A 27,690-nucleotide genomic window follows, 5' to 3' on the forward strand; every position below is an offset into this window, starting at 1 on the left:
AACTTCATGCTGATGTAGTTTAATGACCACCCCAGCCCCTGATATCAATGTACACCATCTCCGACTCCCTAGATGCAATGGGGCATTGCCGTTTTCACTGATAGAAACACACATTGCACACTTCTTCATGTTTCATTTACAGAAGATCAAATGGTACTCTTTTTTTCTGTGGGAAAGAATCAAGAGGATACTTCCTAACATTAATCCTCTCATGACACCATCACAGTACACTCCCATTAAATAACGAACATGATTACCGGTACACAAAGCTCTCGTTACAAAAGAGTTAAAATTCAGGTCCTAAAATTATTGTCTATATATCTTTGCGTACTTTATTGTATGCCTATTTATCTTTCTATAATTCATTGTTTTGTAATAATTATGATGGGGTCGGTGCAGTATAGTGCTAACCCACATGATAGTCATTTTTAGATAATCGCTGTTGAATGTTTGGAAAGTCCATACATCGTACATTAATAAAACGTGAATGCATGCATTTTTTACCTTCTTATTGGTTGAATTCATATATCATACTTTCATGGAGGTTAGAGTAAGGGATAAGGATTATGAAAATGCATGTAACTCAATTTTGACAAAAGTGTGGGTTAGCACTATATTGCACCGACCCCTTCGATTACGCAACTTCGATATAATGACAGAAAATTGCGGGTCCAGAGGACTTCGTTACAATGGAAGTCGCCTATACTAAAAAAAAAAAATTATACTCCCAGATCTTACTCGGCATAGTTAGTCATTGTACTGACAAGAGTCAGTAGAGAAAGCAAAGCCTTGCCACTGCACATCCTCGCACTTTATGATCTTGATACTCAACCAGACCTGTCAAATGTCCACTTTCATTTCTAAGCTTCATCCATAATATCCAGATCAATTCTTTAATCATAATTCTCTTACAGATCGCAAGGGGACGCTTTAATTCAGTGACTCCATTATGCATGGTGGCATTTCTACACATGGAATGCAGATTGCACATTTCAGTTTGTCACTTGCATGCGCGGACACACCCTGATGAAATGTCTTTGATCACGCATTAGGGTTTGCAGATTATAGCTACATTGTGAATACACTCGAGAAACAACCTAATGATGGCTATAAATGTGATTGCCCCTAATTTGCTTTAGACAGCATAAATTGACTATCATACCCTTATTTTTTTTTTCTCATTCTTAACGGCACTTGCACGATTACCAGCATCAAAATAGGAGATTAAGAAGCATCTGAACATGTGATAGTAAGTACAAAATACATGGAGGGCTTTGGCATTCCTTGTCAGGACACCAAGAGATCATCAATTTTTTAGAGAGCATCCTACAGAATCGGGGGATATATGGCAGCTGTGCATAGAGTATTATTCAAAAAAGTTGTGTTTTGCATTTAGTTTCAATACCACAATCCAGTAAAATATCATGAGCAAAATTGTCCATTTTTCGCAAGGTCTAGTCCCACACACAGTTTGAAATCCATGCACCATTCATGGAATTCCAACGGCATCTGTGTCAACCATGATCCTCCCTCATTCCGTAAAATGAAGTGTTCCAGCTAGTTTGTGCCATTATTTTGAATATGTATGTATTTTTTTTTTTACTCCAGTTTAAAGTGTACTACCACTCTGTGTTCCAATCTAACTATTAAAGAATCACACAAACAGATTAGAAGAAGTGTCATTAAAATTGGACATTGTGGAATTCAAAACTCTGCTTGTTTTCAAAAAGCACTGACATCTGCCACAGCCACACAATTATGCATTTATTCAAAAAGGTGAGGTCATTGCCCCAGTATTCACCCTTTGGCTTGTACACAACAATATAAATCAGAAATCATGTTTTTTAGTCTTGAAGTCAGCAACTGAATACTCTACCCCTTAATATTGTTATTGCTTCATATACTGTAATTCTGCAATCATTCATAATGGATAAAATACATTGATTTTCCTTTTACTGCAAAAAAAACAACATGTAGTGAAGGTTTGTGTGCAGCTCAGAGGCAAGTGAGGAAATGACATCATCATTTTAATCTAATCTGCATAATCCGTGTAATTTCAATCTAATCAGCATAATGTGACCATGAAAGATGTTATTGTCTCAAGAAAGCGTGTCCAACTTCAAAGTTCTTAAAACTTTTGTATTTAAACTCCAATCCTAATGAAACCAACCATTATCATTCTGTTTGTGTGATTCCTTGTTTCTTGTTTTTTGGGGGTTTTTTTTACTTATCTATTGAATGAAATTTGAACATGGAGTGGCATTCAATTAAAGTACACCATATGATATATGAACTATGAAAAAGTAGAATAGAATAAACATGATAGAATCTCATATGTTCCATATATCTGGATTTCTCTTGGTTATATACAAGACACACATGCTCCTAACACTCTTGAGCCACATAACATAAGGTAATAGAATGCTATACAGTGCTATACAGATACAGGAAAAATTTCATTTTCTGAAAATATTTCGAAATCGTACAAGACCGACATGTACAATATCTACAACATGCAAAACAATAAATAACCTCAGGCTTTTCAAACTGAGGATGCAGAACATTCCAGAATACACAGATTACAATGTTTGGACATGTTCTCGATATCATATTTAAAATGAAGGGAACAAATCTACCCTAAACCTACTATACAAGTCCACCTTTTGGGTCTACTGTTATTAAAACTAGTTTTTGCTCTCCTGTGTAGGCAAGAACATCAGAACATCATCATTTTTAATACCTGCAGACATATAACAATCTCATAAATGTATGCAGCCTGCAAGAGAAAACTGGCACAATCAAATTATAAAAATTCTAGATGTGTAAGCAATGGCATTTGCAAAAATCAGTAATATCTCTACCTTATTCTCGCATATCTTTTAATGTCGCTATTGATGAACAGATATTTCATGGTCCAATTTGAGCAGGTAAGTGGGACAAACAAGACTTATATAACGAGCACATCAAAATGCAGGGCCAGAAAATTTGGCAACAAAGACAGCAGTTATACACAGGACTGGAGAATCATCATCATCATCATCATCATCATCATCATCATCATCATCATCATCATCGTCAATGTCATTATCATTCATCATTATCATCATCATCACCATCATCATTATGATCCTGCCCATCAGCATCAGTAGCAAGAAAAGTGCCGAAAGTTCACTTTCGCAAGCTGGATCGTAGTGAGTGGAAGGTAAACAAAGTTGTATAGAGATGATTCAAATCCTACCAGTCACGCCAGAACAAGTGTTAACAGGTGGACATTCCGCCATTGAGCTGTTACCACGCCGACGGGCGACACCTCGCAAGAGACCCATCTCGGTCTACAAGAGTCAGCTGCTGCTTTCGGCGTGATGTTGCCCTCGCCGTGTGGCACGGCGGCGCCTTACTTGCCGGAGAGTGTGGGGACAAGCCCCCTGAGCTGCTTCAGCACGGTGTCCATTAATTTCTTCCGGTCCCGCTCGTTCTTCTTGAAAGTGGTGAAGAGATTCTTCTTTTTGTCCGTATCTCTCATTCTACAGTATTTGAAGAAAGGAAGACACATCGGACATTGCCACCTTTTAATTTTCTGACCTGTCATACTCTTTCACCATTAAGAGATAGCTGCTTCGGTTTAATATCAACAAGCAACATACTCAAGGTTTGGTCATACACACCCATGATTCAAAATGCAGTCAATGACTCAATGTTTTTACAACTCATTCTTAACCTGTTGAAGACAAGTCCCGAGTATATTTGGGAATGTGTCCATGGGAAATGCGTGTTGTAGCAATATCAGCTCGCCCTCAACGGGTTAACAGTGTAATTAGACAATGAAATATGGAAAGTTTAGCTTTAAAGATCCAGGCCATCTCAAGTTAATTTTTGAAAATTACCTGACATCAGTAAATCATTCTTAATTGATCAGAATGTGCTAGATAATGGAATACAAATAATGAATGTTTATGAGTGCAATGGACAGAATATTTCATGAGGTGAAAGATGAAATGATCCATTCAACTCGGCTGCGCCTCGTTGAATGGATCAAACATTTCATCTTTCACCGAATGAAATATTCTGTCCATTACACGAATGAAAAACATTTATTTGTTTTATATAACGCCTAAAATAGATCCATGTCATTTGATGTTACTAGTATATTAATTTAGAAACAAGAGAGACACTGAGATCGCGAGAGTGCAGTGCAGTGCTCACTGAGCGCTTTACGCTGCGCGCTGTCGCATCGCATACACACACTGCAAACGCAAGCGCGTTTAACACGCGTAGTGTGCCGGGCTCTCAGCGAGCGTGCAATGGAGCAAATCGTATGGATCCAAAATTGCACGGTAAATGGAGCCACAACTGCACAGACGATGACGTCATAGTGAAATGGGCTGAATGATCAATGTTAAACAGCCAATCAAATGACAAGGATCTCCTCAGGCGTTATATAATATATGCTATTTATGGATACAATTTTATGATTATGAGTTTCTATCACTGTATTGAGTTATGCTATTTTAGTTTCTATATATACTAAAAGTACTTTCCATCAGTGGCTCAAGTTGTATTAGATAATTCAATGAGCACTGACATTTCTTCCATAGACCTGGCATCTTCATAATACTCTTGAATATTTCAAACTTTGAAAAAAAAAAAAGGATTATCATAGAGTATCATTATCCACATTGGTACATAGAAAAAGCATAGGTAATAGTTATAATAACAGAAGTATGAGTATCATTGTTATCTAATATCAACATCTGTACTCATTTGATATTTGTAAGATAATAAAACAACTAGGTAATACATATGATGTAATAGTATATTCCCGAAATATTTGGGTGCAAGACATGCTCCGAGTATGATTTAACGCTGTCTACAGTCAACACATCACCGCACAACACTCACTTCTCAAGAACAGTGATGGCTGTCTGCGCATTGACCCTGTAGTATTTCCCAGTGGACTGTCCATAGTCGGCAAAATAGGATGACCAGTCCCACGCCATGAACAGGTCCAGCAGCTGACGCAGTTCCAGGAACACCATCTGAAGGGCACCATCCCGGAAGCCTGGTACAGGTTCTGAGTTGGCAAATTCTGTTGGTATTTTTTTTTTTTTGGGGGGGGGGGGGGAGGGGGGCAAGAAAATGGATCAGATAAAGCTAAAGGTCAGCAAAATCGGAGCTAAGACAATTATGACAGCTCTGGCATTGATGCTGATGATGATAAGGAGTGAATCGATGACGATGAGAATAAAGAATGATTTGATGACAATGTTAATGATAACAGTGGGACTAACAATCTTGATGATGAAGATGATGATGAGAATGACAAAGGAATCAATGATGATGATGGCGATGAAAAAAGGCAGAGAAGGGACAGACTGAGGATGATGATGACGATGGTAAAGATGATGAACAAGGAGGAGAGGACTAATGATGACAGTGATGGTAAGATTTAAAGACAATGACGATTACAAAGGTGTATAACACGCAGTGATGGTAATTATGAAGGGACTTGTGATGGGATAGATGATGATGTTGATGATAGTCAGACTGTGATGCTAAAGATGATAAGAATAAGAATAACAATGATGGCCATGTGTGTACGTGTGAGGATGATGCTGTTCAGTGATAACTGCCCCACTGGCATTCATCGCAACAATGATGGAGATGATGAGCTATGCACTCACGGCACTGATATTGCTCGATCATATTTCCCAAAATATCTCAGTAATGAAACATCCGTGGAGACAAAGCACTCACGTTCACACTGTATGACGTCAAGACTAAACTGCTGCAGCGCTCCCATGGAGATGAAGCGAATATTGGTGTCCAGTAAGAAGTACATCATAGCTGAAGCCAGGTGCTTGCAGGTGGACATACAGGCTGTCTGTGCTACCTTGCCCTGTGGGATAAAATATAAGATTACAAAAAGGGGGGGGGGGTGGGGGTTACACTCCAGTTCTAACTCAGCATTTCAATCGATGCCCGGATCCCATTAGGGAGGAGTTAGCAATTTTGGCAAGTTTTCATAATTGACATTACTACAACTGGAATACTTGCATCTGACGAGTTCTTGCTCAGCTGTGGCTATGGATTCTGTAACTACAGTATACATCATGCCACAATCTTAATCCACTCTGTAATATGGCAGACTGACATTGCAATAAGCACTCTCTCAGACCTGTCTTGGCACAAAATTGTTCCCACTCGTGACATCTCTGCTACGGGAAGTTACCCCCCCCCCCCCCCAAAAAAAAAAAAAAAAAAGATGTTTTGAGCTGGATGTAAGACAAGTACGAACTGACTGAGTAAGAAAATTGAGTCATTACATGTTTAAGTTACTAGACCCTTGTTGGAATCTGAGCAGTTTGGCAGATTTGGTAATAATTCTCATGGTTAAAAAATATATTTACACTACAGCTACACAATAAATCATCTTGGTCTTGTCTGTTTCATATTTCAGTAAACACAGTCCCTTTAATGCTTTCACTGATTTTCCAAAGACCAAATGAACACTATTCCTCAAGATCAAAGTTAAGAAATGTTCTCCAAACTATTTCAGTTGCCCTCAGCATGATTATTTTTAACCCTTTCTGAATAAAACGGATCGTCTCACAGAACACTAACTGTACATTCTACTTTCTTAAATACAATATCGTGCTATTCTTGAACTAAAAAAAATATAAATATCATCCCCTCCAAATTGTTTGAACAAGCAATGACACACTATTCTTCCAACAGCTCAATTACAATATTCAAATAATTCTATGATGCCAAACTGTCAAATTTTACAGGGCCATGGACATCCCATCATTTGTCCATGGTCAGGTACTTGAATAGTTCAAAGGGTCAGTCCACTCCCACTTTAAATACCACTAATGCCAGTACTCTACACTGTACGTATAAGACTCACAAAATGGCTACATCATCTCACTTTTTAAACTCAGTAGAGAAAGCATTCTAAAGGTATTTCATGCTTACTGTTAATATACATATTTCACATGATATTTTCTTTTCTTTTGAGATCTTACGCAAAAAAGAGGAAATTTATAGCACATGCCCCTTTTGACTATGGAGCTCATCCTGTTGATACAAGGCATGTTACAAAGTAACTTGTCTTATAGTGAAGTTGCTTCCATTAAAAAAAAAAAAGGAACAGCAACCAAAAGCCTCCTACAATGCAGTCCCATCTATGTTTCAGGAAAGCGCAAGTAGGATTGGCATCTGGTAAATGATGGCACGATTTGGGGAATCATTTGCCATTTACTGGCAAGAAGCAGGTATGAGATTCCACACTGGGGAAAATGGCCTGAAATTAGTGTTTTGAGCTTTTGTGAGTACACATCAATTGCAACCGCTTCCTTGTTGAAATATCATTAATATTCAAAGCCCGAGTGTGGCTTTCAGATATGACCACTTCCAATTTTCTTTACAATCGAGCAAAATGAGACAATGTCCTGACTAGAATGGACAAAATAAAGATTGTTGTTTAAAAACCACTTCTTCTGTTTATGATATCCATTCATAATTTTCACCCCAAAAAAGAGAGAAGAAAATATTCTAGTCCTCCATAAAGAACATTTTGTACTTGTTATCATAGTCTTCAGGAAAGTTTTTATGAACCTGTTTTAATTTCCCGAGTTTTAATTTCCCACGATGTGCATGGAAAACTTAACCAAAATAGCCACTTGAATGTAAATTTGACCAGAGTGACCTGAAAGAGAAATGTATGTTACCCAAACTACAGTGGGTATTTGACATGACTGAAAAGCATGAACAGCACACAATACATGATAAGTGAGTGTATCCCGCAAACCTAATATATGCACATACACACACAGATGTGTTTTCAGCATCAAGTGAGCTAGTTGTACAAGGAGAAACAAAGAGTTAGTGAGACACCAGACTATGGTGTGCAGACACAGAAATGGGGTGTAGTTTTAGTTTGTGAAGACCAGTATTACCAGATAAAGTGTGAATGACCAGAAGAAGATGACCTAGAGGAAAACCCTTTCAACAATGAACACACTTCTTCAAATACTGTGTCATATGCCATATGCCATATGCCATATGTTTTGCAAAGTTTTTATTCAAATTCATGAATTCTTCCGTCGAGATGTTTTCATTGCAACTGATTGACAAATTGCCCTACATCGACGTCGATGTAGGGCAATTTGTCAATCAGTTGCAAAGTTTTTATTTTCATGAACTTTGCAAGTTGGGTGCTGTTTGCAAATTAAACAATACACACAAAAGTATTAACTCTGAGTCCAGTATGAATGCAGTTCTCAGTTCATTATTGCACTCCACAATCATGAATTTAACCATTTGCAAAATTAAACCATTTTTAACCATTTGCAAAATTAAACCATTTGCAAAATTTAACCATTTGCAAAATTGTCCGGAAGTCCTGATTCAAGAAAAAAATAGACTCGCTACATATGGCATATAGTTTTATACAGTAGCTGATCCATTAATGTTCTTCTTGTGAACTCGACAGAGTTCATAGAAATGTGCAAAATTATTGCAGGTATTAAAAAGAGAACATATCACAAGATAACCTCAGCAGACACCACATGTTGTATCCTACAGTGACGCAAAGTTTTTAGTTGTAGCATCTTCTGAAATTTAAAAGCATTCATAGCTTGTGCCACCAAATGCAAAAATTTTCAGCAAAGAAGCATTACCGGTACATTGGGAAGAGCTGAAATGCATTAGTTGTGGCAAGCAAGGATAGGCCCTATTTTTAAACTCTTGTTTCAAGGACTGTGACAATGATTATCCAGATTTCTCTGCTACACAATATCTCCTTGGCAGTGGTCTATGAGGGACTGGCTGGGGTTCAGGTTGCAGTTCAGTAGTTCGGAGCATGTATGGCTGATATGTACGAACAGTACACATATGGACTAAAATTATTGGGGTTTTTTTTAAATGGTAACTTTTAATGGGAATGCTATAATGACGAATATAATAAAATATGGAAAATGACAATGCATATATATATTTTGCTCTGACAAACGGCAAAGGCAGAAATTCATGACATAATATGATTGTATGAATGCTTTTTCACACAAAAATGACAATGCATATATTTTGCTATGAAAAACAGCAAAGGCAGAAATTCATTAAATACTATGATTGTATGATTGCTTTTTCACACATAATAATCCTTTATAGCGCACGCAAAGTCATGGGTGCTAATCAGTAGTGATAATGATAGTGAGGATTAACTGGAACAAGAAAAACATTTCTGTCAGAATCAAAGTAACAATCTGTTACAAATACATAAACTGATGATGATTATGACATTGTATTTCCAGAAAAGAAGGTTTGTTTCTTTGTTTATTCTTCCCTTCAGAGAGACAGGCATAGAATGAAATAAGAGGACATCAGGGGAAACCGTAGTTGTTGTTTTGTTTAATTTGTAGTATTGTCTGCTAAGATCAGGGCAGATGTGTTATCCACAACTTAAATATATGTGCATTTGCTCCACAAGTTACCTGCATGACTTCCTAGGTAAGTGAAGAGAGTTGGTTGGGGTGTGGGTGGGGTTTAAATATAAGCATGACTGATCCTACTGAAGCTAATATGCCTTAAAGATTGCCTTAAAGATTGCAATTTAATTTCAAGAGCTCTGCTCTGAGAGGTCCATCAATTAAATTTGATATACATTATCGCAACTAAATCCAGGAAGGATTTGATGTGCTTGACTAATTTTATGGTCGACTATTACATCACCATCATCAGAATAGGTCATTTTACTACAGCAAGCAAAAAGAGACATAGCCTCATATCAAATGTATCGCTCAATATGTGTAGTCATCACATACATTATGATCTACTCGTCTCTTTAGGTTAAGTATAAATAGAGCTACAATACACAAAGCTAGCTCAGTCCATTCCTATATACAATTTATCATCTCAACTGCTCTATCATTGGGTACCAAAGAGTTCTTAAGTTTTGTGATGAAAACGGGTTGGGAGAAAAATTAACATGGCATGAGGAAAACTAGACAGAATGTATTTCACGATGAAAATTGTTCTACTTCTGTTGCAGAACAGGTGGTGCATGTGAAAGAAAAGATCATATTTTGGCACTCAATACACAGGGAAGACAGGGCCTGTTTCATAAAACTTGTCATCAGTGACAAGTTGTCATAGATGTGATAAGCTACTGAAATCCTTGCATCTGATTGGCTGAGAGCAAATTTGTCACAGAAATGTGGCAGTCGTCACCGATGACAAGTTTTATGAAATGGGCCCCAGGTTTGGCAGTTAGTTACCTGGCCCACTTGCGAGAGTGTGTACCACTGTGTTTTAGAGCACCTTCTAGCAGGACAGGTGGAGACAATGTTACGAGACAGAGAGACGGACAAGACAGATAAACCTCACAGAGAGTACCACAGCAGACTGAAGGTGATCATGTGATTGGGTGTATGTCACCATGGCAACAGTTGTATCTCCTTTCAAATAAAGGGGCACTGCTCCAAGGCACTATGTACCAGTTTGCAGGTATCGGAGTTGATGGAGTGCTCATCAGAACATGGCTTTATGACTGTAGATGCAAACATCGCCCTTTGAAGAGGCACTTGCCCTTTTGTAAAAGCCTTTCCATTTTTTTTTTTTCACATTTGCTATATGGAAAGTTATACCCATAAGAGTATGTACAAGGTGATAAGCTTTCTTGCTGAGAGGTAAAAAAAAAAATGCATTCAAAGCTCTATTTAGTTTTACCTTTCTTTGAAACTGAAGACATGTCAAATTGAAACAGGATGGCAATGATTAATTTCTTACTTTTTCTTTCTGCAGAGATTCCTTTTTTATGTGTATGTGTGTCTGATATGATGGTATAGTGGAAAGATACCTTATAACAAAATCTTATGCCAAGTTTCAAGTTACAAAGCATAATTATACCACGCAGCTTTCTTATTTAAAGCAACATATATCACAACTACCTTTTCCTGATATGATGGCCATATCAATTCTACGCCACAAGAGAAAAAAAAATGCACCCGTTACCTGCAAATTAGTACATAATATGATACAAATCTACACTGTATATAACTGTGATGAAAATAAGGTCCACCACGTGTTGGGTTTTTTTATCAGTTGATTCCTTGTTATGTGTAGAGTAAATAATGACAGAAACCATTGACTGGAGATGGATATTAATGACCAGTCCCGGCTGTAGTGTGTTATTTGACTCAACCTTTGGCTAATCACACAGAAGTGAAAGAGAGAGGAAAAAAATGTGCTGGTGAGGGACACTGGAAAAAAAAAAATGCAGATAGTACTTCTGTCTGCGTTAGAACAACATCTATTAAAGCGATCAGAGATAGTATTTTGCCTGTACAGCAGATGGGTGAAGATGACTGAGAAGAGAAAACACGGAGGGAGAACAGTGAAAAAAAAAAAAAAAAGCAAAAACTCACCACAAAGTCCATAATAGACGAAGAGTCACTTCTCTGCAGAGTAGTCAAAAAAAAAAATTGTGTGATCAAAAAAATATATGACCATAGTTACAATAATCAATAATTTCTGCTATCTATTCATATCAGAAGAATTACAGCTCACTGTAGAGCTTTTGTGTTCCCCATCAGCATCAGGTATGCAACTGCCTATTTACAACACAAAGTTGTATGCCTATTCCTGGTACACTTGACAAGGCCTTTTCTTTTGCCGCAACTGGCTGTGTATGTCTTGTTGTCAATGCAAAGCTTTGTGGGAAGGTAACAATCCTTCATGGCTATGCTTTAGGTGTCTTAATATACATCATAATAAGTAGCTAGTGTTCCATGCTTTGCGTCACAGCTGCTGTCGTCACGCAAACCTGCATGGAAAGGTGGCTTACAAACATTTTATGAGGACCAAATAGATTTGCTTTTAGAAGCATCCCTGGATTTTGAAATCCACATCAGAGGTAGCAAAGGTGTCAAACTTTTACGTTTTGGAACAAATATCACATTTCCTGGATATTTTCTGCCAAATAATTTTGCACTTTGCTCAGATTAAATGTTTAAGACTTAACCAGAACAAAGTGGTGGTGAGTCACGATAAAGCCACACAAAGATTTAACTAGTGCATTATTCAGTCAGTTTCACATCAAGCACAAGTGTGAAAGTGAAGTCCAACAGCTCTCCTCTGCCAGACTCACCATGGCAAGTACGGCCAAAAGATTTCTGTCGGATGACACAAACCGACTTCTCGCCATCAAACGCGCATCACGTATGCAAGGGAGACCTCTCTCTCCGCACGGCAAAGATACAAGTGAAACACAACGAGCCCTCATTTGCATCATCTGCACCATCAAATGTGTCAAGATTTAAATTGTAACTTTGAAAACTGGCTCACTGACTTGACGCACTCACACAATCCATGCAAAGGCATAACCAGAGGTTGGGTATGCAGGTATACATGCTAGTTTAGATAAATTTCACATCATATACATATACTGCATACATCACAGCACTGAAACAAGCCGAAGGTCAATTTCATCAGATGTCAAGTAAATCCTTGAGACCAAATGCCAAAAACACAGAATTGTCAAATGTTCAGAATGAAAACAGCATTAACAAACAGTCTCTTGTACGGTCTTAATGCCCTTCTGGTTCTAGGCTGATAGAATCATTCTTGATGGGGAAATTTGCAAATGAGGGCTCCCATATATTACAAGGAAGATACAGAAATGATTTACTAGTATATATATAAGGGTTAGACTTCTATGGAAAAGGATATCTGACATCCCATACATCACGGAGTATAACAGATACACTTAAGCTGTATGCACCATAAATGTAGCAAACACCAATATGAAAGTTCAAATTGTTTCCTTTATCTGCCATTGATAATGCAATCATGAATTTGTAAATACAGACAAAGTGCTCACAAAAAAAAAAGGAAACACTCCTCATGTTTGTTTGTTTGTTTTTGTTTGTTTGTTTGATTATTTTGGCTTGGTTGTTTTCTTTACAAGAATTAATGTAAAATAAATTACAAGTTTGGCATTATCTTATAATAAAGCCAATGTAATTTGTCTGGCAGAGTATAAATCAACAGCTGTTAGAGATGGAAAGCATTAATCTGAGTGTTACATCTGTCATTAGCTGTTGTGTATCAACCTGTTCAGGTTCCTAATAACATATGAACACATAGGTTCTTTACAAGGCAAATAAGGTCATAGCTCCAACCAATTCTAATTAATTCATGTTTCAAAATGCTACTAGATGCGGTCATTCCCCGCCAAACAAGGCAAACCCTGCATAAACTTCTCTAATCAAGCATAGTCTAAAACACACACACAAATACACTAACTAAAGACACCTGGGCCCCGTTTCATAAAAAGTTGATATAATAACAACTCTTGCTGGAATGTCAATTGTCATGGTAACGACAAGAATGCAGCTTCCTGATTGGCTGTTGCTATGGGAAGTTGTCATTCCAGCAAGAGTTGACATCCTAACATCTTTTATGAAACGGGGCCCAGAACACTGCTTCTTCTGTCATTAATCTCAAGACAGGTTTTGGTTGTTGTTTGTTAATTTGTTTGTTTGTTTGTTTGTTTGTTTGATTGTTTGTTTGTTTGTTTGTTTGTTTGTTTGTTTGTCTTTTGCATGGGGATGGGTGAGGGTTGCTTTAATATTTCTTTAAAAATCTCCCACAGTCCTACTGAATTTCCACATTGACACTGGTATCTACTGTCTCTTCTCTGTTTTGTTGTGATAGTTTCCTATTCAGTTTATATGAAACAGAGGATCATAGCATAATAATCTAACATAAACCTTATACCCAGACGGAAAAGTATCAGTATATGAGCAAGCAAAAGAGCTTTGATATCTTTGTATACATCATGTATCTCCGCTGTTCTGCCCACAATATTGTCCTTTGCATCATTATTGTGCTAAAACTTGATGATAATGGGCAATACCCATTTGTCATGACACTGTTGTCAAATTGAATGCAAGGACAATTCAGATAATACAGATAAAGATAATGCTTCTAGCATGGTACCCCTGAAAGCTATTCCAAGTAAAATTATTACATTGACATTCATCAGCACTGCATGTTTAGGAGCTTACTGTCATGTGTACTTGCATAACCTATGTCACACCATTAAAGATTAGAATGCCGTACAGAGTATTAGTGTTCATTAGTATCCAAACAATCCAGACGGCAAGAAATAAGATAGCAGAGTAATAATCTCATGAGATTCGGAGGGGAAAAACGAAATCCAAATCTTGTCTTCAGTCCCACCTTACTAAATGGTGCTGTAACTCTAGTTCCACACTACATTGAAAAACAGACAAATAATAAAGGAAAAATGAACTAGTGGTTAAGTCTATCATAAAGTCAGTATTCAAGCAATCATAACAGACAAGAGAAATTGCACGCTCCTGGAGCAACATTCAAATGCATAAGAAAACTAAGCGTGCTCGGAGTCATAGGAAAGGACATAGAGTAGTAGCTTTTGACACCATATTAAAGAAACATTTTTGCATACCTTCTCATCCAAAAAGGATGACATAACACGACAGAGGTACATGCAATACGGGAGATAAAGCCACCTCAGATAAGAACAAGGTGAAAGAGAATTAGAAATCAAATATTCAAATTGAGGTGTCACTAAAATCTGGTGTGTGTTGATAGGGTTAACAGAAATTTGTTGCTGACTTTTTCGTTGCAGTGAGCTGTAAAAATGAAGACACAAGCTTTGAGGAGCCACTGTTTTCAAGAGATTTATTAAGCTTAGGGATAACAGGTGCAAAAAATCTGACATTAGTTGCGGTACTAATCAGCAGATATGCTCAGCCTGCAGATTTGGAAAGATCACAAGACTCCATGTGAAATATGCCTGTCAAAGCTAGAATCTCAGTCCACAGGGCATGATAAAAAATTTGTTCTGCCTTACACATCAAGTTAAAGGGATGGTACTATATTGGTGGAGATGAGAAATGGGCTTTTAACTTTTTCCAAGATACCAAGAAAACACTAATGAAATAGTACAGAGCATACCATTTTAAGAGAAATTCAAAGTTTATTAAATGAAAATAGGGTTTGGAATGACTGAAACATCCACAAATAAAGTAAAACAAAGCGATCGTAATAAAAGGCAGGTCCCACACTTTTTTAGAACCACTCCGTTTTGGATATCTCAGCCATTTTAAAACCAATTTTCATCAAATAAATGTTGAATTCCTCATGGAATTACATGCTCTTTCATATTTCATAAGAGGTTTCTCATTATCCCACCAAAAAAAAAAAAATGTTAGAAACCTGAAATTAGGTCTCAACCAAAATTATACAATCCCTTTAACGGTTAAGTGAAGCCTGGACGAAACCAATGTACTTGATAGAAAAAAAAAATGTTTATAATAATTTTGACTGAAGAAAACCTGAAGGCCATATTATCATTGATGACCCATACATCTACACCATTATACTGGGAAGAGAAGTTAGATATCCCCCCAAAAAGGGTGCATTTCTTGACTTCCCAGAGCTGAAATACTCAATCACGCATCTGTTGCAAACATCTCCAAAATGGTGACATTGTGAGGAAAGTTACTTCAGCTGGGCAGCAAGCTACACTACCACAACACGGATGTAATGTTTGACACTACAGTCAACATGAACTTGCACATTTGATTCATTCTGCATAAACATCTTGACTTGAGGCCTGTATATGTTGCAACAATAGTTTCTGCTTTGACCCTTCACGTGAGCAACATTCAATAAAGATGATTCACATACAATTTGAAATGACAGCACTTTTAATGTTATATGCAACAAGACATGCATACTTCTGGGAAATATTTTGCACTATATTTGCAGCAACCACATAGTACAATTGTACAGAACATCTCTACCGCACAAATGTTTTGACATAATTTGCACATGGGGAGTCATCAACGAAAAGCGCTGGTTTGCTGTTTAATTGCACAACGATAAGTCAATGATTGAACAATCTACTGCATGAATGCGAGAGAATAGACAGATGACCAAACAACAGAAACACAAGCACAGCTCCTTCTCAGAATCCTTCAGACATGTAACAGTGAGAATTGGTGCATGATCTGTTGTTGTTGGGGGGGGGGGGGGGTGTGGGGGTGTGGGGGAACTCACCGGTAGATGGTTGAATGCCTTGAAGCTGCCCTCTAAGAAACGGATGATGTCCATGATGTAGCCGCTGGCGTGACCCTGAGACTCATCAAGGGACCAGTCGTAGGATGCCAGCTCCAAGAACTCGTCAACCTTTTTTTATTGGCGGGGGGAGGGAAAAAAGAAAGAATAAAGTCACATAGCCATGTCTCAATGGCATGGAAAACTGTAGGAGACTCTACACCACAAGGTCCACTTAAGTCAGCCCTGTCTGTGGACACCATTCCAGGGAAACCAAGTTATAACCTTTCTAGACAGAAGACCTTTCTAGACAGATGACATCTTGTGTAGTGCACAAATACAATCACATGAAAACCATGTCTTTAAGTTTTACATACAGATAGCTGCTTTTGAATACACACATTGACTGAAATACTGTCTAAAATGTTTTCCTGCTGATGTCAAAACATAAATAATCTCTTGTTTCTGAACAGATGACTTTGACAATTCTGGCTTCAATAACAATGCCACAACTGTAACTGACATTCTATGTCACTGCATCACTTGTCAATATTCATATAAACTTCGGAAACAAAAATTTATCTTGATATATTGAAAAAATTGAAATGACACATCCCAACTTCAGAACATTAAAGAAATTTCATCATTGCATAGCCTGGGGTAAAAAATCTGATGTACAGGATAACATGATTCAAAGGCAACATTTTGTTTTTGTTTTTCAGATCCATATGTGATCAATTTCAGGTTTAGTCTCTACTCTTGAATGATAGCAATAATGCCTTTAGTATACATTAGTTTTCGCAGAGAACAACCAACCTTCTCGTTGAGTCTGCGGTAGATTTCTTGCTCTGCCTCACTCCTGGCATCCCGGAAGATGTTTGTGCTCTGCAGACCAGCTGCATGGATGTTATCTCCCGTCGTCCTGCCAGGTCAATGTCCGGTCAGAAGACACGAGAGGGGTAACATTTTGGAGAGCAAAAGAATCTTATGAGGTTTATCAAACTACGCACATCCACTGCAATGATTACAAAATCACTGTAAAACATCACCTTCACTACATGGTCCACTACAGCAGGAATTAATTCCATCCTCACGGTTCTCAACTGAGTCACTTCCAGTGTATGTGTCATATTCTGATTGTGGATGCTCAGTGATAGACATTACACATTAACACATTCATTTTTTATTACTCTAGCCAGAATATTTCATTGCATTCACAAATAACACTACATTGACAATTAGAAGAAAAAGAAAACAATTGAAAATCTGCAGGGAAACAAAGAAGTTTATTTCAGAAAGATAAGGCCAGCAAAACAGATACCCAGTATGTTAAACTTAGCATGAAAACAGGGTGTAGCCTTTCTCAGCAACTTTTTTTTTGGCAGTCACACTTGAGCTTTGCCATTTTGATCTCTACAATGCACAAGGAAGAAACCAATGGCACTCTCCAATCAAACAATCTTCCCAGCTACAGGATCACCCTGAACCACTATTTAACCACATGACAGCATATATGGCTTCATCACCATGGCAACCATTTCCCAACTCACCTTGTTATGTTTGAGATGAAATCTTCCAGGTACTTGCAGGCATTCTCTAAGTGGATTGTGTTGACTGTAACTTGCACTAGCTGAAGCACGGACATTAAGAAAATGAATTTTTAGAAATTTCAAAGGGCATGGAATTTATGAATCATCAGTGCACCAATATACAAACATATTTCTTCATTCTACTGATGAATTTTGTGAGCACAGAAATTATTTACCATCAGTAGATCGACCAGTTCACTAACATACAATATTCACATTTGTGTACTATTATTATTACAAACAAAGACACACACAAAAAATTGTGAACATCCATCATGGGTTTCAAACAAGCTCACCTCAGTAAGGCCCAGGCAGCGCTTGCGTATGAGAGCGTTGAGGCAGCCGCTGAGGGTGCGTGTGAGGAGGACGTTGGTGGACTTGCGGATCATGTCGTCCCGCTCCGTCTGGGTCAGGTGGAGGTCCTGGGAGAACTTGTGGCAGGCGTAGATAAACTCCTTGATCTGCCGGTACACCTTGGGTACAAACTCGGAGAAGGGCAGCCGCTTCGGGTAGGGCGCCTGAACAGACATGGAAGGGTGGGGTAGAGGGATTTCTGAATACTTGTGTATATTTCATTTGATCAATGAGATAATGCTAGAACTCAGTGTGATCTGGAATGTAGGTAATATCCCAGTCACATAGACATCTCCGATCACCCCGGACCACCCCGGATCTGATCCGGGATGATCCGGGGAGAGATCTGTGTTGAAGCCTTGGACATCCTTGGACATCCGTGTATGTCCATGTAGATGCGGGGACATCCGGGAGGCCAACAAGGCAACTTTTGGAGGTCAAAAACATCCGGCGTCATCAGGGGATTGCCGTGCTTGCAGAGCAATCCGGGGTGGTCCGTGTGGCTGCCGTGTAGCTGCCATGTTGATCCGTGTAGATGCCGTGTTTGTCTGTGTAGACGCCGCGCTCTTCCGGCCTTATCCATAAAGCTGCCGTGTTGATACTGTGTGTACAGTCATACCAATGCTCATTGACACTCTATCGAGATCGAAACTATCCCCGATCTCCCTGGATCTCCCCGGATCACTGTGTAGATCCTTGAGCATCCGTGTTTATATGTGACTGGGGCATATGAGTTCTTACTGGCAAATCTAAATCAGATTTTATCACATCTTCATGATGAAGGGAGAAGTCCACTTTCATAATAAAATTTTGCACTCGACTTGTTTAAATTGGAACTAGATTATCTACATTGTACCTCAAACTGAAATTGATTATTCATGACAACCTCAACAGATTACTACAATCCTGTAAAAACACAAAGATGTAGTGCACAACAACAACAAAAATAATAAGTCGAAAAGATTTTGGCAAAATTTGGACAAAATGTAAGTATATTAGTGTTCCAGTAATCAAAGAGTAACCATGAAACATAATGACTCTACAAGGAAAGATATGACATCATACCAACAATTTTTATACAGAATCATGGGTATTTTTTTCAAGTTCTACTCAACCGGTTCTTCCTACAGTGATAAGTCTAATGCACCCCTAACCTTCTTTAACAATGCTCTTCTGTGCTTCTTCAGTAACAAGCTTTCAATGAAAAATACAATGGATATCACAAATGCATCCTTCCAAGCATTGTCACCATATTCCCCAGGTGAGTAATAAAGATTCGTTGCAGTGATACCCTAAACTAAATACGCTGTGTATTCAGCGAGTCTGATTTTTTTCAGGAAACAGGACTTCCCAACAATTTCATGAGTGGTTAAATTTGTGATCATGGAATACATTAATGAAAGGAGAAATGTACGCATACATGTCATATTCATGTCAGGATCAGAGTTAACGCTTTTGCGCGTTGTTGAATTTGCAAATAGCAACCGACTCAAGAAAAATATATACCCAGTGAAATATAAGGCATGTACAGTAGCTTACCTTGTCTATCTTCTCATCTCTGAGTGGAAAAGACCTGATGAGTTCATGGTACTCTGTCTCTGATTGGACGGCCATGGCGGTGTAGTTATCCTCATCAAAGATGTCACTACATGGCAAATGAAACACATGACTTTCTGATATACAGGTGTTAGGACAGAATTTGTTTATCCTAATTCTGATGGAATTTCACATGATATCTTCATGATATTGCAATATTAATTTTACACACCCAACATTTAAGAAATATATCAATATCAAACCAGACTGACCGATAATGGATAAAACACAAATATGGACAAGGATACAGATACAGTCATTATACAATGAACAGCAGATATTACTGTGGATATAAGATGCAAATATGGATATGGATACGGATACAGATACAGATACTGATGTAGATCTGGATCTGGATATAGGTATGGATATGGATATGGATATGGATATGGATATGGATATGGATATGGATATGGGTATGGATATGGATACTGATACAGATATGGATAGGGATACAAAAGTGTATGTAAGTGAATGTAGCAACAGATGGGGCTACAGATACTGATATAAGAGTGGATACTGATATGAATACAGATGCACACATAGATGGGAGCTTAAATAAAACTTTTGTGCATTATCTGTGTTTTCTTGATGGAAAGTATAAAGCTGGTTTTTCTCCTACCTGAAGACTTGGACCCATTTCTTCATGAGAATTTCGTTGTATTGATCCTTGAGATCCAGCAGGAACTCTGTGAGAGGCGCTGTGTTGAAACCATAACTCTGTGGAAGAGAGAGGATTGGACGGAAGAATTACCAATGCAGGAGATTTTCAACAAGCACAAACATAGGGAGACGGGACGTTTCACAGCTCCCTCGAAACATGTGCCAACATAGGCTGCCAGGCAGGGGCCTCGTGCTTCTAACAGGCTAGTTCCGTTCACACAACTTGCCCAACAATTGATTCAATTTGCCCTGGGAAAGTCGGCTTGAGAACTTGTAGCACTCCGGGGGAGTATGACAGTGTATAAATCTTGTTCTGTAGGATTATTCCATTCGCAGATCACTTGCCATTTGTATACAATCACAAAAATTTCATTTATACCTAACCGGAAGTGTTTTGGACTTATATCCTTTGCCTTGGACACGATCAAGGACAAAAGTAAAGTCTCATCGAGAACATCACATGCACAAGCCATTCAAGCCATTGCACATCTTCAGAAGCATTGGCTTTCCAAATTGGCACATAGAATGTGGTCTCCTAGAGCCATCAATCTCAAATTTCATGCCGAAGTTATGGTGTGAAAGTTATCCGAGGTCAGTGAAGACAGCACCTTAAATGAAAATAATGATATGAGACCGGTGAACATTTCCTACCATACAGCAATATGTTGGACATGTGTGACTCCAGATCAAAATCAGGTGGGTGACAAAGATGCCACAAAGCATCGATGCTGCGTTTAAATTCCGCATCTTCACTTGGATGTGAACATACTATTTGTAAAAATGACTCACAGTACAGTGTGCACGATACTCACGTTTACTGTTTGTACAAAGAGAACGACCAGGTTCTTGATCCGTAGGAGCAGTGTTGCATCAGTACAGTATGCCTGCGGTCAACACAAGAAGTCCATTGTCAATTGAAATGTGTCTTCACATATTGTGTTTCTTTGTTCCAGCATGAGGGTGTTATCAATTGCATACTAACATTAAGTCACTGGTAAACATACAATACTTTGTTCATCATCATCATGGTCATTATTTTTAGCTCTTCATTGCCATCATTAACATATCAGTGAATTACAATCATCAGTGGAAGTAGTACTGGTTGCATTAATTGCAGTGGCAGAATCATTAATAGTATGTTTTATCATAATGGTATCATTATCATAGAGTTATGGAATTACAAAATTTTATATGCTTCCTTCCCAGAATGGAACTTGGATTAAAGACAAGAGGAGATGTAAAGAGGAACTCACTGAATTGTTTCTAAGCGTGCTGCCAATCTTGGACAGAGCCGTGTTCCACAGATCGTCCAGGTACTCTCTCGTCACGAGTCCTTCTGTCGTGTTGAGGACATGATCCTCCAGAACAAAAAACCTGAACACAAACACACACACGGGCATACAGTCACACAGACAATGAATGCATCGAATGATATACTATTTTTATAAACATAGTTAGACTTCTAAAGTGTGGTATGAAATATTAATGTTCCCTACGGGACTTCCCAATTACAGTTAACACTCAAGTATAAGGCGCAGCGTCTTTGTCTTTAAAAATATCAAAAATTGGGGGTGCGCCTCATGAACGAATGCAAGTGCATTGTACTTGTGTCCATGTTTTTGTTGGGTTTTTTACCCGCCCATGTCCAAGTCACAGTGCACCTTATACGTGTACGTGAGTGCACCTTACACACAAGTGTCTACAGTATCTACTTTACACACGCACATGCAAGATATTCCTCTTTCACGCTTGTTTAGTCTATGGATCTGAGCCATGAATTTATTTGAGCCTATATATCATGTATACTTTATCGAGTCACAACAATTCATTTACGTGCAATTATTATTGGCACATTAACAGGTGTCCAAGGCATCTGTGCAAAGCACTGTCATCTGAATAATGCCCAAAAAAAGTCATACCGGATACAAAGTTTGCACTACAAATTAGCAGGTTCTTTTCCATATAATGCAAGTTGATCAAACTACACTGTATCACCCCCAAAGACTCAGCTATGAATATTTAGATGCAATTCAAAAATAATACTCAGATTTGATAATATGAGGGTAAATGTATCAAGATTTCTTCTGTGTGAACAGTAAAAGTTATAAAAATCACAGGCAATATGTTACACCTTCACACATGTGACTGCTGTCATTCATCATCATAATGCATATTACACACTCCCCTCACACATCACCACAGTCTGCATTTGCATTCACCAAATGCAATATTGCAATGCCCTCCAAGCCAATCACTCAGCCATACTTAATGAATTATACTCACCCTAATATCTGATGAAAGTACTTCTTGTAGTGATCTAATGATTCATACTGTAACAGAAAGACAACAAAAATGGCAATTTACAGGTATGTGAATATCACTGATGTCTGAAGATAAAATGAAATTTAAATTTCTTTTAAACAAAACACATCTAATCAACACTGAACATCCCAAAGTAAAATTACCAAAATCTTGCACATACAGCAGGATTGTCATCAAATGATTGGTCACTATCAGACCTTTGTTTCTACAACTGCAGTACATATCCAATTTTTTTCAGTCACAAATTCTACTCTCAATTATCCTGGTGATTTTCGTTCAATATCAGAGAAGATGTCATTTGAAATGACAAAAGCACACCTTTCACTTCAGCCTATTACGGCATGGGTCAATGATCCTACATTTACATCTCCCAGTCAAATCACTCTGTGACAGTTTCAAAAGTCTTTAAGAATTCCTGTACGGGTGGTCACTGGTCACAGGTACATTGTATGTGCAGCAAGTCCGCCAATTACACTAACCACTTCCATCCATACATTAGGACCACCAAATTTAGCACAACAAACCGAAACCAACCTTTACATTTGACTGATACAAAGGCTTGTTGCAGCTTAAATTTGCTGTGATACCGGTATATATTTTCTCAACCAATGAAAGTTTTCTATACCACAAAATTGTGTTTCCTTATCCATGTCAATACATCTGTCTATACAAAGACCTGCCTATGACAATCACTCCCTTGGGTGTTTTTAGGATCAGGTTTCACATGCACACAATGCGAATGAATCATTCTTTCCCACACGGACTCACTGTGTTGCCCTGAGGTTGTATGGCCAGCTTGGACTGCTTCGTACGCTGCTTGCGGTAGTAGCTCTCAAACACCTCCCTCTCACCCAGCACAGAGTAGATGTGAAGGCATCGGTAGACCGGCGAGAAGTCCACCTTGTCCTGCGGGCTGACCTCCTGTTTGTTACAGGGAGGAGGTTAAGTGTGGAAACAGAGAATGTACATCAAAGGCTGTCCTGTCTGTCCTGTGGTATTTACAGTTGAACCTCTCTTATCCGGCCTCCCTTTATCCGGATCTCTCTATTATCCGGACGCAATCTCGCCGTGATTTTTGTTTTAATAATTACAGGAGGAAAGGGGGATTCCTAACTCCTTGAGAACTCCTACACAAACACACATGAATTACATATTACTTCGAACATGATTAGCATACATTACATCAAATTTCCTTCCAAATTGCTTACCTTCAGACATTTTAACATCCCCAAACATCCCCAAATGTAACAACGAAAGGTTGCAGTATACACATTACTACATGTGGTACTACAATTCGCTACATCAGTACATGTGTATGTATATGTACGTGTATAAAGCATTGAGTCTCCCGTATCCGGCCAAATCCCTTATCCGGATGAGCCCCGGTCCCGACTTGTCCGGATACGAGAGGTTCAACTGTACCTCTTCATGAGGAAGCACAGTGTTCATGGAGGACATTTAATTCCCCCCCCCCCCACCTCAAGAAAAGGCTATTGAAATAAGCAAATTCAAAGACACAGACCATTGCATGTTTGCTACACTATGGAGACGTCGCAAAGGATGCCGTTTTCAACTTCCTCACTTGAGTTTCTCAATGGTGTGATCTCCAAATTTTAGAAACAGGACTTTTGTGCAGAGCGAACATAGGGAATAAACTTCCTTTATCATGGAAAACTTTGCGAGAACAAGAAGCCCTCGCATACAATGATCACAGTAGCGAAGAAAACACGGCCTTAATAAAAACTTTGAATGAGTGAAAAATAAATCAAAACAGAAATGATAATCAAAGTCAAAGTGACATCTCAGAAAAGAAAATGTAACCATAACAACAGCTACCTGAGTTAAAAGTTCAATCATGCTATGAGCTTAATCAAGGTGAGAGCACCCAAAGCAACTTAGAGAATATGTGGACAAAATTTGCTTAATTCATCCATCCATCCATCCATCTGCCATTATTGACATAATCTCTCAACATGTCACTTACTACATTCTACTCACAAACCAGAGACATCTACAAGGAGATTGTTTGTTTTGTTTTTTTTTCATTAGACACCTGCAGCGATGAATCAGCAGTTTACAATGCAATACTTTATAGTTCAACAAACTTTAAGAAAGAAAAGATGGCCACACCTCCACATGACTCTTAATGGTTAGTGGTTACAGCTCCATATGCCATCAGCCAATGCCGTGCCTCTATTTCCCCTGTCAGTCACTTGGCCACACCCTCACAGCACATGTTTGTATTGTGATTACCAGATACCCTGTACTCACTTCCTCTTCCTCCAGCATGAACTCTCCCACGGAGTCCTTGTCTGCCTCAGTGAGGGGTGACTCCACCTTCACGGTCCGGTGCCTCGCCCGCATGAAGGCCGACGTCTCCAGTGTGCTGCGCTTCTGGACCTGTCAGAAGGAGTCAAGAGGATAACTAAAACCGGAATTTGTCAACACTGACAAATTAGGTGATCCGATCTCTTCGAAAATCAATGATTTCAGTCCTGATCCCAATATTCATGACCATGCAGGTTTCATCTGTGTTGACGGGACATTGGCCGTGTGATGTTTGTATTCTCATTTTAATAGAAAAGGGAGTGAGACCTGCCATCTTTGGTACCGAATTCCGTATACACTAACGGAAATACAGAATGAAGTATATTTGACCTTTGACCTCACTTTGCACACCCAAGATGGCGTCTAAGCAAAAAGTTATTATTTTATGAAATGATTCTTGTAACATGGTCTTTGCGTGTGCAAAATATGGGAAAGGGAGGACATGTATTCACCAAGATACAGGATGAAACATTTATGACCTTTGACCCTAATTTACATACCCAAGATGGTGTCCGATCAAATAGTTGTTATTTTATGAAATAATGTACGTGACATGTACTAAACATGTGCAAAATATGGGATTGATAGCCATTGTTGTTGTTCATCTATTGCACAGAAAGTAGTACAAAGAAAGAAAAATAGAGAAAAAATTATGTTATTTTATAGAAATTTGAAGGAGAAGCATAAAAAAATCAGAAAAAGATAAAGTAAGGAAAGGGAGATTAAGATTAAATAAAGAAAAAAAGAACAAAAGTGTTAAAAAAAAAACAAAATTGGCAGGGGTGAGCCTCGAACCAGGGACCTTAGGATTACGAGTCGGATGTGCTACGCAATGACCTATTTCATTCTCCATAGGCCCTGTGTATTAAGCAAAATGACGCTGCATCGAAGCCTCGTGCCATTTTCAACCCAGTTTTTCGACGTGATGCCGACATCGTATGAAAAAATGGAGGGCACTCTTACGATAGCCCAAAGTCTCAGCTACAACATACTAAAATCTGGGAGAAATTCACCGAAGCATAAGTGAGCTAGTGCTCAAAAAAGAGAGTCATGTCAATTTTCACTGCCAGAAAAACTGCTCTCCCATAGAGATAACACGTAAACTGATCAAATTTGACAATATTACTTTCAATCCATTTTTACGAGGTGATGCCGTCATCCAATCAAAATGTTGTAATTATATTAATGAAAGTTCATATATTAAGCTACAACATACTGAAATCTGGGTGTAAATTGGCAAAGGATAAGTGAGATACGCTCGAGTGAACTTGAAATTTGTTGACGTCATTTTGAAAATTTACTTTTTTTACTTTATAAAGAAATTTGATATCTTTTAATCATTTTGCCAGCATCGCCAACCCATGAAATAACATGTCCAACTCATCAGCTTTCAGAATATGTAAAGAAAATGGGGGGTTACCGTCCATCCTGACGATTAAAATCGGATTTAAAATTGGCGTTTTTTTGGCATCATTGCACTGTATATCGCCATTGACGCGCGCGCGAAATTTCAACTTTGACGGGCCCGTATGACGTCATATTGAGTCGGATTGACTTGAAACTTAGTAGAAATATTCCTTGACATTTCAGGCATCCGATTAGTGTAAAAAACCGGGAAATTTCCATTGCATATGAGCTGTGTGTGCGAATATGTGCGCGCGCGTACGCGTCCGTCCAATTTTTTCAATTTTTCAAAAAATGCTCCAAATGGTCTGAAACGTGTGCAAAAAAATTTGAGCTCGATTTGAGCATACAAATATTTCAACGCGCGCGTACGCGCACGTTTTAAGAGAAAATATGAATTTTGAGAAAATGAGTAAAATGCACATAATTTGAAATGTATGTGACGTAGATTTCATTGCAAAATTCTATTCCATTAATGAGATATGAATGAAAATGTGTTTTCATATAATGACGTCATAGTGACGTCACGGTCGACTAATCACTATGATTATATTAGGAGGATCGTCTTTGGGACATGATACATGTATGGTATAATTTTGACATTGATAGGAAGAGGACTTTCCGAGATTACCTCTACACAACTTTTGCGGAGAAAGAAGAAGAAAAAGAAGAAGAAGAACAAAGAATCAGTACAGATACAGAAGGTGATCCGAGAGGATACTCGGATCACCTAATTCTCAACAACAAATGCTGAACATGGAAGGAAAAATAAGAAGGCATGGTTGCCCCAAAATTCAAATGTGCACAGCAGTTTTACTTTCCTTAATACTTTAACATACATCATTTCAGAACACCTGAAATATATTACTAAAAAATATTCATCTGGCTGGTGTTTAACCCTAAAAGGGCCGGGGGGGCGGATTCCGCCCCCTCGACGTTTCGCGCTATAATTCTGTAACGCGAGAAGGCCTCATCGCGAGGCTTCTTGACTTTCTTCGTTCAAGTCTCGCGCAACTTTTGAGACCAAATTTGCAACGTCCGCGCATACTTTTGCGAAGCCACGCCCATTTTTGTAACGGAATGTCGCTCCAAAACGGGCACAATTTTGTGATTTTGTGTACATTTCCTATGGAAAATAGTGCTCTGTCATGAAAGGCATAAAAACCTGATTATTTTTACAATTAATCACTTTCATTTATTAATTTTGTGCTAATTATGGTAGAAAAGTGGTCAGTGACAATTTCCAATGAAAAAACAAAGAAAAAACAAAAGTTGAAAAACAAAGAAATACATAAGAAATTCTGAAAACAATAAAATACATAAGAAT

General features: G+C 38.3%; 1 protein-coding gene across 1 annotated transcript in view; it reads right to left on the minus strand.

Moving 5' to 3' along the window:
* Positions 1-3,115: 3,115 nt before the first annotated feature.
* The window catches only part of LOC140242089 (exocyst complex component 6B-like), a 41,273-nt gene continuing 16,698 nt past the window's right edge, over positions 3,116-27,690 (minus strand). The window contains exons 6-19 of the mRNA XM_072321850.1: positions 24,903-25,031; positions 23,400-23,552; positions 22,593-22,639; positions 21,563-21,683; positions 21,122-21,193; positions 20,269-20,366; positions 19,590-19,695; positions 17,993-18,214; positions 17,658-17,737; positions 16,924-17,029; positions 16,111-16,239; positions 5,755-5,896; positions 4,900-5,086; positions 3,116-3,524 (exon numbers count right to left, since the gene is read on the minus strand). Coding sequence (XP_072177951.1) covers positions 3,395-3,524; positions 4,900-5,086; positions 5,755-5,896; positions 16,111-16,239; positions 16,924-17,029; positions 17,658-17,737; positions 17,993-18,214; positions 19,590-19,695; positions 20,269-20,366; positions 21,122-21,193; positions 21,563-21,683; positions 22,593-22,639; positions 23,400-23,552; positions 24,903-25,031 — 1,722 coding nt within the window. The 3' untranslated portion in view covers positions 3,116-3,394. The remainder of the gene's footprint in view (positions 3,525-4,899; positions 5,087-5,754; positions 5,897-16,110; positions 16,240-16,923; positions 17,030-17,657; positions 17,738-17,992; positions 18,215-19,589; positions 19,696-20,268; positions 20,367-21,121; positions 21,194-21,562; positions 21,684-22,592; positions 22,640-23,399; positions 23,553-24,902; positions 25,032-27,690) is intronic.

This window comes from Diadema setosum, chromosome 18 (assembly GCF_964275005.1).
Source record: "Diadema setosum chromosome 18, eeDiaSeto1, whole genome shotgun sequence".
Classification (NCBI taxonomy): Eukaryota; Metazoa; Echinodermata; class Echinoidea; order Diadematoida; family Diadematidae; genus Diadema; species Diadema setosum.